General features: G+C 39.7%; 1 protein-coding gene across 1 annotated transcript in view; it reads right to left on the bottom strand.

The window, feature by feature from the left end:
- agbl4 (AGBL carboxypeptidase 4) overlaps positions 1-16,135 on the bottom strand; it is a 201,305-nt gene that overhangs the window by 115,587 nt on the left and 69,583 nt on the right. The window contains exon 4 of the mRNA XM_077716531.1: positions 15,446-15,540. Within this exon, the coding sequence (XP_077572657.1) occupies positions 15,446-15,540 (95 nt within the window). The remainder of the gene's footprint in view (positions 1-15,445; positions 15,541-16,135) is intronic.

The raw sequence follows: 16,135 nt of genomic DNA, 5'->3' as shown, positions 1-16,135 counted from the left end.
GTCACACTGCAAGGTTGTTATGAGACTTTAGACACATGCTAGTATCCTGACAAAATAATCAAATCCAATGGTAGGGTCAATACTGACATTTTTACTGGAATAAAAATAGTGCTTTCATGGTGTATGCAATGTCTTTGCTACAGGACACTTGAGTTCCTTCTGCTTGAAGGTCATTGTTTCTACATTGCTCCATCATCCACTATCGAAAACAAATAGGTAATACCAGGCATTTGGAGCTGCACTGGGTTTGGCAAACTATGGCAACCATATATTGACTACGTAAACTCAAAGCATGTTTCTGTTCTAAAGTACCAATGATCCTAAATTGGTTGTCAGTCAATCAAATTCAAATATGCTGCTCTTGGACTTCATTTTAATGCAAATACATGAAAGGAAAAAGGTATAAACGCATGCACAGAAAAAGCTATTTTAGAGAATTTTCCAAAAAGGCAAAAAAATACCCATCTACGTATAAAAAAACACTCCTGAAGCAGGGGTGACAAATATTTTTGTACGCTTGTGAAATAGCGAAACTTGGCATCATTGACAAACTATTATGGTTTATAGCACATTTATCAGTAATTAACCCTCATTTGAATCCTCCTTAAGGCAATTGAACAGCTTCCAACAACAAAAGGGAAATCACATTTAGTTCTAAAAATAGCAGCAAAAAGGCTTCTAAAATAACAAGCCCCGGCTGAGTGCCGTGGTGTCTATAGCAAGACAAATGACATCTATTGCCGCTAAGTGCTTTTAATCAGCTCGTGATAATTAACGCCACACTCCATTGGCCAAACAAACGTCTTTGTCAAGGTGTTCAGTGCTGTACAAGCTTTTGTCATGTTCCCAAAGACATGATAAGTATTTCAATTCAGTTGATTTTGCACTGAAAAGACATATTTCTCTGACCCTCAAAGTCATCATGTATGTCTAGTACAGACATGGGCAAACTACGGCCCGCGGGCCACATACGGCCCGCTAGGCTTTTTATTTATCTTATTTGTTTCTTGTGTTTTACAGCCCGTCTATCTTTTTTTAAATAACATTTTAATATTTCTTAATACATTCCTTTTGACTTAACCTTGTACTTTATACTTCTTACTTCAATGATGAGTGATGAGTATGTTAATACTTTAGTCCTTTTTTTCTGTTTATGTTTCATATGTACTGTTAACGGATGCACTTTTTTATATGTATCGTATCTTGTGCAGACCCCGCCCATCTGTCAAATTTTTAAAGTCAATGTGGCCCCCGGGCCGAAAAGTTTGCCCACCCCTGCTCTAGTTAGTGCACAGTTTCAATACAGGCATCGGACTTTACACTAACAACCTTGTGGAATTGCAGTTGGGATAGATTAAGTTTGTCTTCTTCCTCTATGGGCTTTCTTATCTGGAGCCAGACTTAATTACCTGTTTTAATTTTACATCTCCTAAAATGACCCCTCACGACGGCGACACGGGCCGTTTTAATTAAATGAATGCGACAACTTATCGCGAGGGATCGGCAACAGTAATGCAGCGACGGATGCGGCGGGTGACCGCATTATCGGCGGCTCGCCGTGGGTTCGCCCATACGCAGAGAAAGAAAGAGTCGATGCTATCTGTGTGTTGTATGCGGTGGGCCTGCAGAGATGTGGAAGATTACAAACAGGCCCATTAGATAAAGCAGACATGTCCACTTAGTCACGTGTAATCAGATGAGATTCATAATGCTGCATTGTGTTCCTTATTGTTCGGGAAAATAAAATGTAGGCCCCGAGGCGGGTTGAAAGTCACAAGAAGACGAGACAAAACTGGTACAACAGACCAAAAATAGTGTCCAACTATTCCCAAAGCTGATGAGAATGGCAGGCTTGTTTACAAAAGTTGTACAACAATATTTTTGGACTGTGCAGGGAGTTCCTGCGCAGTGCTGCTTGACCACATTTAATGGGAGGAATGTCAGAGAAGTCATTATAGCAGCAGGAGAACACAAAGTCCCATTACATATGGCTGCTGGCTGCTAATGTGTATTAGCAGGAAACAGAAGGAGCAAGGTGAAGAAAAGTGATTTTGCAGTAGATAGCTAAGTAGGACAATGGTGGGAGGGATTGTGTCACATGGAGGAACGAGCGGGGACGGATGCTCTGAAGGCCAACTCATTTTAGTAAGCATGTGGAGGCACAGTAGGCAGAACACACTGTGCTTATGCCCAATGATGGCATGTGTACAAACAATATGGAAGAGAAGTGTTGGAGGTGGAATTAAATGAATATATCCTACATGTTCTTACGCCCAAAATAGATCACTTTCAACCTTGTGATTTCTGACCACAACAAATGCTGAATATGAAACAATTTGTGAGCCATTCCACAAAAAAAAACAAGTATTAATATGAGATATGATGCTCTAATGTGTGTATTTAATCAATTTTTCTCATATTTTCCCCCATAAATTGCAAATAAAGATCATAATAACCAAATTTTAAGTGTGCTTTATCAAAAGAATCAATAACATGGGAAACAAACACCAAATAGTTTACAATTTTAGCATGTTTGGCCATAGAAACTATAAGGTAGTGAGCAGTAGCTGTAAATAATCAATATTCCAGTGTTTAGACAGGCTCTGAATGCAGTTAACAGCATTTTAAACTGTGAAACACCACCTGAGCTTACAAGTCTATGGATCGCATGAGTGTCTTGTTGAAAAGGGCAAGGTTTTGATCAATGGCAGGAGTCATGATATGCTGTCCGGCACGGCAAACAAGAAATTAGCTAAATGAAAAAGGCAGTGTCACTCATCAATAATGTGCAGCATGCCCTAAATTGTGTGTTCAACGGGTGCTTTTCTAGTGCAAACAGAGCAATCTAAATGATCAAAAACAAGACATCTGGCGCATCTCAAAACAACCAGTTAAACAGGGTGACAGACAGTAGTTTCCACTGCTTAATAATTTAGCGGGGATTGAGGACTGCTCTTTGCAAGCAATCCAGTCAGCTTGTGTGTTTGTGCTTGTCAGCTGCAATTTCCAAACAGTGTTTTTCTAGCAGAGGGGGCACCTTGCCCAGCCAAGGAATCCCAAATGCCCTTAAAAAAAAATACAGACGAGCGCATCTCACTGCCAAACACATTAGCTCTCGTTCTTTATTTAAGCCTTTGTGAGACAGATCTGTAGGCCTTCACTCAAACCAGCATAGCTCATTCGCCAAGTTTTGCCTCTTGAGGAGACTCCTCCACTTGCTCTTTGACAGCCCCCCTTGAACCCTAGAGAACCCTGGTGATAAAGTGGATTGATGAGTGGGCAATCTCTGTCTGCCAGCTGCTGCTTTGGCCAGGAAAGTTGGGATGTTGCCAAAGTCAGTGAACACTTCTTCATAGAAACAAAAATATATGGCAATATGCACTACTAGACTGATATTTGTTTTAAAGGTTCAAAATGACTACGGAGATGAATTCAAACAGAACTTTCATGCATTTGAATGAGGTGAAAGCATTCATTGCAAGTTCTCTGCGACCTGAAGATCAAATCTTTCTAAAATAAGTGACATGCAAAGAGAAAGCAACTGTAAGGGTGAATTCATTATAGCTGAACTTTTCAAATCGAATATCATTGTGGTTACATAAAAAAATTGAGAATTTGAGTACATGCCTTTCACTGAGGTATCAGAAGGCCACTAGTTTTCATGAGTCACCAATAATCCAGGACTCTGTTGTAGCACCAAAATGCTGCCAGTAAAATATTAGGCCTTCATCTGTTAAATATGCTATGCTGTTTCTTTTGTATCTTTCCACTGCTGTCTTGGGACGTGTTTTACCCTACAGTTGTGGATTACTTTACATAGCAATTTCCGGGGACGTGTCTTTTTGCTCTACTATACAAGTCAAACACTTTTTAGCCTGTTATATTAAATGGATGTCTGAACATTCATACACAAGAAAATTAAAAAAAAAAAGATTTGGTACATCAATCCTTCAGTTTGAATGCAGCCAGTGAGTCACACAGTCATTTCAATGTCGGTGACGTCACGTTGCTTTCTACACGACTCTCTAAATGAGTTTGAGCCTTTCCAAACATCAAATTTATTCCTTCCAAAACCAACAAAAGAATACATGACTATTTATATGCGTTCAATTGTGCAGGCACAAAACCAACACAACAACATTGTAAGCATACACAGAAGTCATTGCTGAGACACTATTTCCATGGAAATCAAACTACACCACAGAAATGTTGCCTTGTTTGGGAAAGAGCTAATGGTTTGCCAATTTTTTATCAGCCATTCTAGATTTTAATAGCATTTATACAGATGGATTATTTGAAATGGGATAGGTAGAATGTACAATTTCCTGTCACTGTCAGTGGTTCACTCAACCCAATGTTGACCACACATCGGTATTAGTATCTATTGAACAGAACTCTAAACAAAACATATATTATAGAATAGTCGCTCATTATAAGATTACAGAGACTTTTAAGATTCGGGCTTTGCTGACATTTATTGTAGAGAATATAAAATGTACATAATTTTCAGAAAAATGTAAGATTTTATGTAATACTTAAATGTATTGCCCACGTATTATCAATACCATCATGATGAAGCCTTTGTAATTATTTAAAGTATAACATCTGTAAATGCTAAGAGCCCTTTGAAAGTGTACCGACTTTTGAGTCCACTAATCTGCTATTCCAAATGAGTTGCAGGGTGATGGTTTCCTGTCCCACCAGTACACATGCTCTCCAAAAAGCCATACAATTTTTGAAGCAGATCTGATTTGCTACCCCACTTAGATGTGATATGATGGTCTCCACTTTCAGTGCAGAGGGAACCCTGGGGATATGACACGACCCCAGAAAAGAAGGAGTGGGGTCTTTCAGGCAGAGCGTTTCTGAAGTAGTCACTAGCTAGAGTGTTTCGTACATGTGATTTAAAAGAAGTCCCACATTAGAGAAACATAGGAAATTCCAATTTTGGCAGATTCATTAAATCAAAAACATCATTATTCCAATGGCATCCATTCCATTTTACAATGCAAGAGTGGTTCCCTATGACTTTACCTTAGAGATTCTTGATAGTTTCAGATGGGTTTTTTTTCTCTCCCTAGGACACCTTATAACAGGCTAAAACTGTGTATTTCTGGAATATATTTTTGATAAGGGATGCTCATAATAAATGGATTTTTCTTCATTAAGAATTCAGTCAATTGTGAGGAAGTGAAAGAGGCATACAAGGAGAGCAGATGCATGCACGTATGCTACTATTTTATTGCTATATAAAACAGAAGAATGCCAGTAAAGAGACTTCAGTGTTCATCATATGGGTGCATATCTTATTACTAGCTCAAATAAATGGAGAGCCACAGCTGTGATTGATAACGGTAAGGCCAGATTAAACGCTGACAAGAGTCCTGCTCTCTGCTTCGTGCATATTTACGTCATTGACTTCTTGATCTTAACTCCATCACAGGTTGATTTCTTTTTCTTTTTGGGGGGTTTTGACTTTTATGACCCTCAAACGGAACGAAGAGCTTTGTGGCTGATTGCACCGATATGACAGCTGATAATTGAGGAAGTGGAACACACATGAGTAGATTGGACGGCATTGTTCGCTAAATGACAAGATCTGTCTTCCTCTTCGCCTCCTTAATTATCCTCCCCGTTTATAATTACACGTGTGAAGGTCCCGAGGACAATCGCTGCTGTGTTTTGCTGTCTGCTAGCTGGAGTCAGATGAGATAGGCATGAAGATAGTGCAGAGGCTGACACCGCTTGTTAATGAAGGTGACTGCCTGTTGTTCAAGATCACGGTGCTTATTTTGCGTGCAAATCAAACAATGCACTTGGGAAAAACAATGCTAATGCATATGTTTGTTACCGTCACTCATATAAGAATGACTTGGATTAAAAGTGGTAAAGACATCTGAATGTTGGTTGACAAAAGACTCTTACTTTGGCTTAGGTTTTTTTCTTTTAGATGACATAAGGTGGAAACGGTAGACATTTTCCCTTGCAATGCTGAAATATCACTCTCCATGATAAGAACGAAAAGGAAAAGAGGAATTGCGATGGGTAAGTCATTACTTTTCTCAGTACAAACTTTTTTTCATAAATACTGGCCTGAGCTCCTGGACAGAAACACAATGATGTCAGAGAATGCTGAAAGATGGTAGCACTTACCAACAATCCAATCAGCCATTTACTTCCCAATAGCACAGCGTCAAACTGCCAAATCCACGCCATTAGTCAGAATGAGACACACGAGAAAACAACAAGAATGGTGATCGAGGGCCTACAGTAGTATTTATTTCCTGGCATCCAGCCGTCCAATCACATTTAAACTTGCATGGAAGTGTCCAAGTGCCACAGATTAACCCTAAATGCATTGCAACGGTTCCAATAGGTTGTTTCTGACATTTCTGTTTCACTTTTTAGTCTAAGCCTCATAGTTTTGGAATATTGCTGACTCTAACTTGCCCCAATTTCAGTTAAGAAAACCCGAATCCAAAGTGCAATGCTACCACACTAAGGATTCATTGTGAATATATTGTTAGCTATAACATATTCCTCAACTAAAACTGGGTGAAATTATGAAGAGATGAAAACAAAATATAATATTGGCACAAAACCTCCAGGCATTTGCTAAAAAGCCTAAAAAAATCAGCAATCAATCAAAGTAGATCCATTAAAAAAACAAATTGTCATGAATATTTGTTCACTAGCATTCAGTAGAATTACGAGTATAAAACGAATACAATAAATGAAACATAGTCATTCAAACCTAATTTCTCTGCAAAATAGCCATTTCTAGTCATTCCATAAAACCCACAATTTAAGGCACCATAAACACTCATCGCCGGCTGTCATTAGAAACAGCCAGTGACCTGCGGGTCTTCCGGTAGCCTTGTAATTCCATCTTAATGAAGGCGATGAATAAATGATTTGAAGAGCTCCGCATTGAGGAGTCTGATCCACCTTTAGCAAACCTCTGAGGGGCACTGAGGAACCACAGGGGAGACCCTGTTCCCGCTACATCTCCATCATTTAACCTCCACAGTTTTGCGTTTCTTAATTTTTCTCTCCCACTTTCCTCCATTCTACCATAACAAAATGTTTCATCTTGATGTTGGCAAAGAATAAAAAAAAATATCAGACAAGCTGACTCATTGCGTTTTGAACAACTGGTGGGCGTTTGTTATCCAAGATGTTTTCTATTTTATTTTTTATTGCACGCTTATTTGGGCATGTTTTTTTGCTTTGATGTTAAATGTTATTTTATCACTTTTTTTGTTTATTTTTTCCTTTCCAGTGACTTTGTTGGGTGGGGGGGAAAAAGTGTAACTCTGAGGGATCCAGCAATCTCACTCTGTGGACCAGCAAACAAAGATGACAGTAATAAAAAGAAGAGCCAATTGCTTTTTCATTTCATTTCCACTGGGAAATCAGGTGGAGGGAGGAATAAAGGAGCTATAATAATAAAGTTTAAGAAAAAAAGGGCCTATGGCTTCCCTTTCCCGCAACAAAGCACAAGCAACAGCCACAGTGGACAGTGCATCACTCAGGGTCGTCCACATTATTGCAAGGAAGGCAAGAGGCGATGAAGCAAGCGGCGGGAACTTTACGAGGAAAAACATAAAGTCCTGAGCTCAGGGTGGACCGAGTGCCATTAAACACAGTATGGATAAATCTGACAATAAGGTAGAAGGAAATCAAACATTTTCTTTCACTCAAACCTCTTGGAAGATGAAAATCGGAACACTTAGGTGTTGATGCGGAGAGCGAGGTGAGGAATGAGGGGCGCGTGTGTAAATGGAACAAAAAGAAATCAATTCACGCAAGAATCATCTTTTTACGACTCTTCAATTCTCTCAAAATGTGTAATTCTGGAGTCAAATATATATACATAGATATCTCAAGTCAACATCCACTTACTTGCTTAACTGAATGTGAATGTGTTCTGCTTATAACATAACAATTGCCTCCACAAAGTTATACACATGACAGAAAGATAAAGTTGGTCCGATTATCTTACTTAATTAAATCGAGAAGGAACATTAGCTTGGTAGTTCCACCACAGAAACGCTCACCTTTTATTCAGTTGGTTAGAATATATCTGGAAAAACTTGCCACCGGATCTCCTTTGCTTGACAAAAAAACACAATGAAGAGAGAGTGGGTTGTAATTGACGAAAAACCCATTGGATGAAACTTAATTTAAGTTGGAGTCGACGTAAAAAAATGATTTGCTTGTCTAAAACTGCCGTAACGTGGCAGATGGTTCACGCTATTATCGAACCGAGGTGTTTAGCTTTTCTTTCTCATTGCATTGTCCTATGCGGCGGCATTATTATGATACTCATTACCAAGGCATAGTGTACAGCTATCTACGCAAGAACATCACGCTTAATGGGCCACAATAAAGACACCACTTTCTTTGTTTTATAGCTCAGTTTTCTAATGGCCTACTTGGCTTCCTTGCCCGCTCTCTCCAAGGAGCCATCCAGATCTCTTAAAGACTTGTGATATTCTCAACACACGCTTTCCTCCAGGCCCATCTTTACCTCCATTCGTTCTAACACGTGTTCTAACCCCCTCCCTGGCAGCCATGGTCTGCCGCAGTAGCCCAGGGCCCTTCCTGTGCCTTTAGTTTCATTAGCAGGCCCCAGATGCTTCGCTGCTTACAATATTATGAAGGGCCGAAGCCAACCGCCTCCAGATGGGACCCATCTATATTCAGATGAGCTGTTTCCTCATATTCAGAGCAATCCCACACCGATGTCCTACAGTGTCGTCAACAAACATGCTGACAAACACAAACACAAGTGAGAACAAACAGATGCACGCATTCACAGTGGAAGTCGTGCGCATGTGTCATGCACACAATCAAGGCCTCCAAGGCGCACACATGCACATACACGCACAGCAAGTATGCTTGCACATACACAGCTGTGAGGAAAAGTGTCCTAGCTAGTGCACTGCAGTTTGAGCTGTCCGCTTAGGCTTTTAGAGCTTTTATCTCATTTTTTTTGTTTTGTGGACATTGAAGCAGATTGTCAAAATGGACATTTGCATGAACATAGAGAATTCAACATTGGGCACTTAAACCATTTGAGGTCATTTGAAGCAATTTGTCATAGCATGCCACTGAGGTATAGAAGTTAAAGACAGCCATTCAAAGACTATTGTAGAACAATGCTTATTGAGCTGCATGTTAAGTAGTTATGATGAAAATTTAGAAGCTCCTTCATAAATATCAGCATGGGATTTTTCAAGTTATTCTGACTAACTTCTTTTTAATAACATCTACAGCGTGTTAGGTTTATTGAATTAAAATGGCAATGAAATTAGCTGATTTTTTTACTGGTACACTTTTGGTGATGCTGTATTGTTTTTGTTTCTATGTTATTGTTAACAACAGCAGCTAAGCCGCATACTAACCATCTAACACAACTATATCAGACTCCAGGTATTTCTAAATGATGGGCAAATGATGGCATCGTTTTGATAAATCCTCTATTTGATTCTCTGAGTGACTGCTCATAAATCATCTGGAGTTTCTATTTGTAGTCACTGGACCAACTGCTGCAATACCACGTTGACACAATGGATCCATCCCACTCTAGTGTTGGCAAGAATGTCGATATCAGTCCCACAGAGTCTTCTAATATTTCCCATAAACGCCTGACAGCATGGCTTTGTGGAATTGCAATGATACTCATAAGCCATAAATTGGAGTCGTGGGGTCACCTAGCCTTTGTGCTTAGCGCAAGCAATAGGCTTCAGCAGCCTATATATATATATACTAGAATTGAACCTGAACACCCTTTATGGTTATTCTGGACAGCAGGTAGCGTCGCTTGCCATGTGTAAATCCCACATAGCACAAAATGAACTCATGTACAGCACGCCTGCTGACCAAGCTGAGATATTTGTCCTGGGACACACTGCTTTTATAGCCATGAGGCATTTTATTAAGACCACGAGATTCGTCCGGTTGTAGAATCAGAAAGGTGATCATGAGGTCTTTGGTCGACAATACTAAAAGCAGCCGCTGACTAACAGTACAGTAATCAGGGGACTGTTGGCTGCAGAGAAAACTGCAACGCCTCACATAGTTCATTATAAGATGACACAACCAATTTGTACCTCTGCCTGCTGCAATCTACCAAATCTCCCGCGACAAAAGCATTTAGATTAGAGCCCTTTCAGAAGGACTGCGCTGACATGCGTACCCGGCCTGTAAAGGGGAAATGAAGTGCCTTTTTAATTTTCCTCCAGGCAAACATAAAACTGTCCAGGTAAGTCATTTGGGGGTTGAATGGAGAGCTGGAAGTTGTCGCTGTCGCAGCACCTCACCACCACTTTTATTCCCTTCCACACAATGCTGTTCATTGCATACACACGCTAGCTGAGGCAAAACCATCCCGATGTTCATCGAGGAGATTATTAATCTATTTGTTACATTTTGTCCCATTATTTCTCTCACATAATCCTCTGTCACTTCCTCTGGCAGCCCGTTAATGAGTTTCTGTGAACAAGGAAGCTGTTGATTGTTAAGATTAGCACGTCTTCACTTTCCCTCATTCTCCAGAACACGTTTTTTGAGATCTCCCCTGCAGTTTGTCCAATGCAGAGGAATAATGACTCTCAGGTAAAGTTTTAAAACCCCTGAAATTGAGAGTGATTCATCTTAAAAAGCTAATTTTTTGATCACTTTTCTTTCAAGTCTTTACCGATGGCAGACAATAATAAAAGTGGTGAAAAATTAGATCTCAATGTTCAGCGCTACATTCAACAGGAGATTTGGCATTAAGACTCCTCAGGATGGACTTTCAGAATTAACGTTTTCTTGTTTTGTTTGGGTCTGTATAAAATATTTTTAAAAAAGGCCAAACATTTATGTTTTATTACTTATGACAACGTCCATAATCTACAATATAGCTGTGATTTATAGACTCTTGGATTTTGCTAGAAAATAGTCCAAATAGAATAAAATTATTCTACAATGAGTGATCAAATTACTAAAAGTAGAACAATTATCAAAGTGTCACATGTGGAATTGGTATTAAAAATAAATAAATAGCGTACCATCTTAACCTTTGTTTTCGTTCACCTCAGATGTAAGAACACATTTAATAAGCACATGAGAAAGATTAACGAGGAAAAAAGAAAAGATGTAACATTTCAATATCAAAATTAATTAGAGACAATTAAATCTGAAGAGTACAAATGGGGTTATTCATTTGTACAAATAAAACGATTACATTGGCTTGTTTTAAAGACGCTCTGACTGCCACTAATGTTTGTTACTGCAGAATACTTAAGCTTTGTTATGCACCAGTGGGTCACTTTGGGTCAAAGGTCAGAATGGTGGAAGCCAATGAGAGCAGAGATGCCCGCAAATGTTCCTATGCAGCTAAATGGGTCACTTGATGTGTTTATGAAGCGAATCTGTTTGGAAATGAATCGTTAGTCTCGGTTTTCATGCTCAAATTAGCCGAGTCGGTCCCTGTCCTGTTTGCCCTTAATTAACAAGAGCTCAATTCCCCTATTAATTAGCACAAGCTATTAGGTATTTTACATCACTCTTCATTTGCCCACAATTAAAATGCCTATTATTAAAAGACATGCCACATGGTTAATTGTGTGAGTGGCTCTGTGGCAGGGGAAGGGGAAGTGAGGGAGGAGAACGCCAGCAGGAAACAGTCCCCTATCTGAGGAAGAACAGGGCCCGCTGCCCCAACACTGTCACACGCTAACTACATTCACACCCAGATGAGCAAGTGCGGCACTTCTGTAGGGGGAGGACGGTGTAGATATCATCAGCCCACCAAATGGCTATTAGCGGTAGTGACAAGGAGCATAGATTTAAGGTTGTAGGACACAAGTTTATAGATGTTCCTTTGGGATGAATTAATCCATACAGTACCTATTGCGTGTACATTAATTAAAACCGCCAGAAGTTATTGTAACAGTCATGTTACTTCACAACCCTGCCATAACTATTCCACACAATCTCTATGTGTTAATACTCTAGTATTCTAGTACCACCCGCGTTACGTATATTGTTCAAACAAACAGAATTCTGACCTAAGTAAAAGTTTCCCCTGCTAGAGCAGAGAGAGTATAAGGGATTAAAAGACTGATCATGTTATTGTCATGTTATCTATTTCACAACACCGTGAGGAAGTGAAGCAGTAACACAATGATAACAACTTCTACCACATTCATTCATTTTAAATGACTTGGGTGTATCCCACCTTTTGCGGTCAGCTGGTAAAGGTTCCAGCTTGCCAGTGTCCTTTAAAAAACTGCTATACACTGCAACTTAAACTACTATAGAAAATGCATTTGACATTTTCCTTTACGAACAAGATTTGGACAATGAGAGCAAGACAGAACAGTCCAAAAAGTCTTGAAGTAGTTCATAAAGGCACCAAAACCAAGCAAAATTTGGTAATAGTGGTCTCCAAGTGTTTTTAAGATGGAGAATTCAGACGGCAAGGCAAGGTGAGACAGTATGAGAGTATTACTTCTTGTTCCTTCACCCGGCATCACCTTCCTCAACCCTCAAGCCTCAGCCAAGGTTTAACAAGTGGCAAGGGAAACAGCAGGCCAGAGCTGCACTGATTGACAGAACAATTACTGCAAACATGTACTCCGACGGAGAGGTAGACAGCTCCAAATAGAATTTCATCCGGCTGTTGCATCACACGCTTACAGGAATACTTTTGGTAGGAAAGAAAAATTGGCCTGACAGACGGACCGAATGGGGGACTGACTGCCTGTCTCACTGACTGACTCCGAGGGATAGCGCTACTGCTTAATGGCTGCTTCCCTGTGAAACAGCACACAAGAAAAGAAATCACGTATGCACTTGATCCAGTTTGGCTGCTTTAAAGTATTTGGCAACCCAGTACCGTCAACTCTAACTGTTCATCCGTTAGCCCAGTTAACACTGCAGCTATTTTTAGCTTCACACCTACTGACAGTGAGGGAGAGGTAGAATCTTTACCCAAAGAGACATGTAAATCGCCTGCATAGACTAATAAGTAATAATATGTACCATGTCATTGTCTCGGGTTGTCAGATTAATATAAAATAGAATTATTACAACAAAATGCATTGAAATTATTGGTATATCTGTCGGAGTTGAATTATTTCACATAGTTCATCTTAGAGAACCAGACCCCGGTGATAGAACAATAATGGTAATTATCATTAAATTATTTCTGTCAACAACAATAATACAAAAAAAATCATAAAAAGACAAGATATATGATAGTTATTGCAATAACATTTTTTTTGTCATGTCAGCCAGGCTTATAGTCAGGTATGGGATGATGATCACAAGGTATAACATACATAATTCATTTTGAAGCTTGTTTTATTTGATAATTGACAGGCCCTGTTTTTCACTGACACCATTGAACGAGTGGTTCCCTAGTGTGTTTCTTTTTTTTCCTTTTTCGTCTTAGTATCCTTGTGTGCCGAGACTTGCCTGCCTTTGCCTATTTATACCAGTATGTGTGTGCGTGTGAGTGTGTGTGTGTGTGTTTGTGTATGTCACTCTGCTGTCCAGGCCCTACTATACCTGACAGGAGTCAACAATCACATTACCTGGTGGCGATCAAGTTCATCATCATTCAGGCTGAAAGCCCATTCCTCACCTTCAGAGTTTACTAGCATTTCTAACAGTGAAATGTGTCCCCTTCTAGAGCCAGTTCCCATTAGTCACATAAAAAAAAAAACAAATACATAAACTGCTATGATCAGCAAACAAACGTACTGCATGATTTGCTTAATAAATCATTAAGCAATTATTATTACAACTACTAAAGGACTTTGGTGTTTTTAATACCCCCCAAAAATAAAAATCAATCTGATCCCTATTCCAAATGATGACCTTCTTCTGATACAACACAAGTCTGCATTTAATCTGTGATCCCACTGTCACAGTTGCCCTAATGTCTCGTGGACAGTAGCTTCAGGGGTCACAGTGTGAAGTATCGGTCTAGAAAGGTGTGGATGAAAGGATATGGGATAGATCTTTCCACCTGTAGCTGTAAATGCCTAGCAGGACATTAATCTGTCATTGCTTAGCCTGAAACGCTCAATTTTTGCAAAAGCCTGCCAAGCTCTGTAGCCTCAGGGAGCCAATGTTGCAGGGGCCCCGGGACATAAGGCACCTGTGCCAGGAGATAAAGGCTTCACCTCTTGGCTTTGGACTGATATATTTTATTATTTCGGAAAGATAAAGATAGGAGGGATGGGGGTGGGACTGGCAGAATGATTTTTTTTTTTGGTTCACTTGCCTGTCTACCTACCCCTAGTAATATTACTTTCTTATACTTTCTGTTAACCTTCTCTGTCGAGTTCCCTGTCAGTCTTATTTTTTTTTTCTTCCCTTATCACTGGTACCCTCTGTTGCGTCTTTATCCTGTCCTGTGAGAATTTGTATCAGACAGGTAAAGCTTTTGCAGTCTTTTTTCCCATGTATTTATTTTTTCCATATCTGCAACTGTCAAATGCAAGATTACTACTTTAGGAGCCTTCTAGGCTTTGTCCAGCTCATGGAAAGTCATAGAGAAATGGCAACATTGGGTGCATTTTGACCACATTGAGGTGACACAGATTGACTGCATGTTAGAACTTTGGAAGAGGACAAAAAATGTTTTTGCCCAGTTTTCTTACAAATCCTGTATTGTACATTTTTCACAAAATTGAAAGCCCATAAATAGTCTAGAAATATCATCAAAATGTAAATCAACACCATTCTATGCCCCCATTTTGCAGGAAACTTTTTGTATTAACTACAAAATAGTACAATAATGTGTCTAATTTTCCTAAAGTTACCACATTCCACCTTTCAAAACAGAGGAAGGATTGATTTAGGGGGCTTGAGGTGCCTCATGTCGCTCAGTGCAGCATTACAGACAGCACTTCATCTGCCCTGTCTAAGAGATGGAACCCATCGTTTCTGTCCATTAGCCTGCAACTGGCGTGCCACGGGACGGCCCGCTCATGGTGCTAGGCTAGGCAGACGTGGGCGGCTCAGGGTGGCAGATGCCTGGTGTTTTTGTGGATGCCCTCCATCAAGCAGTGACAGATGTCAGCGCTCCTCTTGGACGGCAACACTTCATCACACTACTGTGTTCTCCCTCCTCGCCCCGCTGAATATACCAGCCTGCTTGGCAGACGCCGCATCCATACACACCCGCACGCATGCTTTTCTGCTTTCATCAGTCATCCACATTACATCAGACAGCCATCACAGTGGCAACCGATGGATCACATGCTAATGTGTGTGCATACATTCGGAATTGGAGGTATGAGTTGGGTGAAACCAGCATGAACATTGTGTTTTGGTTTCTATATTTGAGGGGGTTTGGATGGATGCGCTATTGTTCTTACGGTTGGCAAAGAATAAATAACATAGTTTTTAAATGGTATCAATGTAGTTTTTGACTTACCATTTTGGTCTGCTGGTGGACTTAACAACAGGAGCCATGCCATCTCTGTAGAGGCTCTTAGTCTTGGAGAAGTTGACCACATTAAAAATGACCCTCTGTAAGAAAAAAATGAGTATGTTAATGTAGTTTGTAGTTTTAGCTAGAAGCAACAATAAGCATATCAAGAATAGTGAAAATTTCTTTTCCATTGGTTTTGTCGAAATGCATTGAAATGCATCAGATGTAATGTAATTGCAACCAATAAAATAATTAGGTAGTTATGTTTAATGTATTTGTACGTTTTCTTTTTACTACTACATAATGTAATTGAGAGCAGGCAATTTAAAATGGAAAATAGCACCTATAGTATAGAATAAAGACATAATCTCACCCAAAACAAAAACAAAAAACGAATGTATCAAAATAAACATTCTGGAACTGAAACATTAAAACAACAATTACATTTATTATAGTTCCAAAAGGGAGCTAAGCAAGGACGGCATCATTTTTTATGAAAAAACAAATAAATGTAGAGTTACTATAGTTGTTATGATGGGAATTTTATTTGAAGTAAAACTATTGTGTTTGGAGGTTCCACTGTGGATTTTCCAATCTGTAGTGTTTATATTTTGCACAGAATCCTATTGAATCTTCAACAGGCACAAACAACACGTCCCCCCCTCGCAAACATCCGCATTACAGTGGGGAGAT

This window comes from Stigmatopora nigra, chromosome 5 (genome assembly GCF_051989575.1).
Source record: "Stigmatopora nigra isolate UIUO_SnigA chromosome 5, RoL_Snig_1.1, whole genome shotgun sequence".
NCBI lineage: Eukaryota > Metazoa > Chordata > Actinopteri > Syngnathiformes > Syngnathidae > Stigmatopora > Stigmatopora nigra.
The sequence above is the reverse complement of the archived record's forward strand: the minus strand, read 5'-3'. Positions and strand labels throughout refer to the sequence as shown.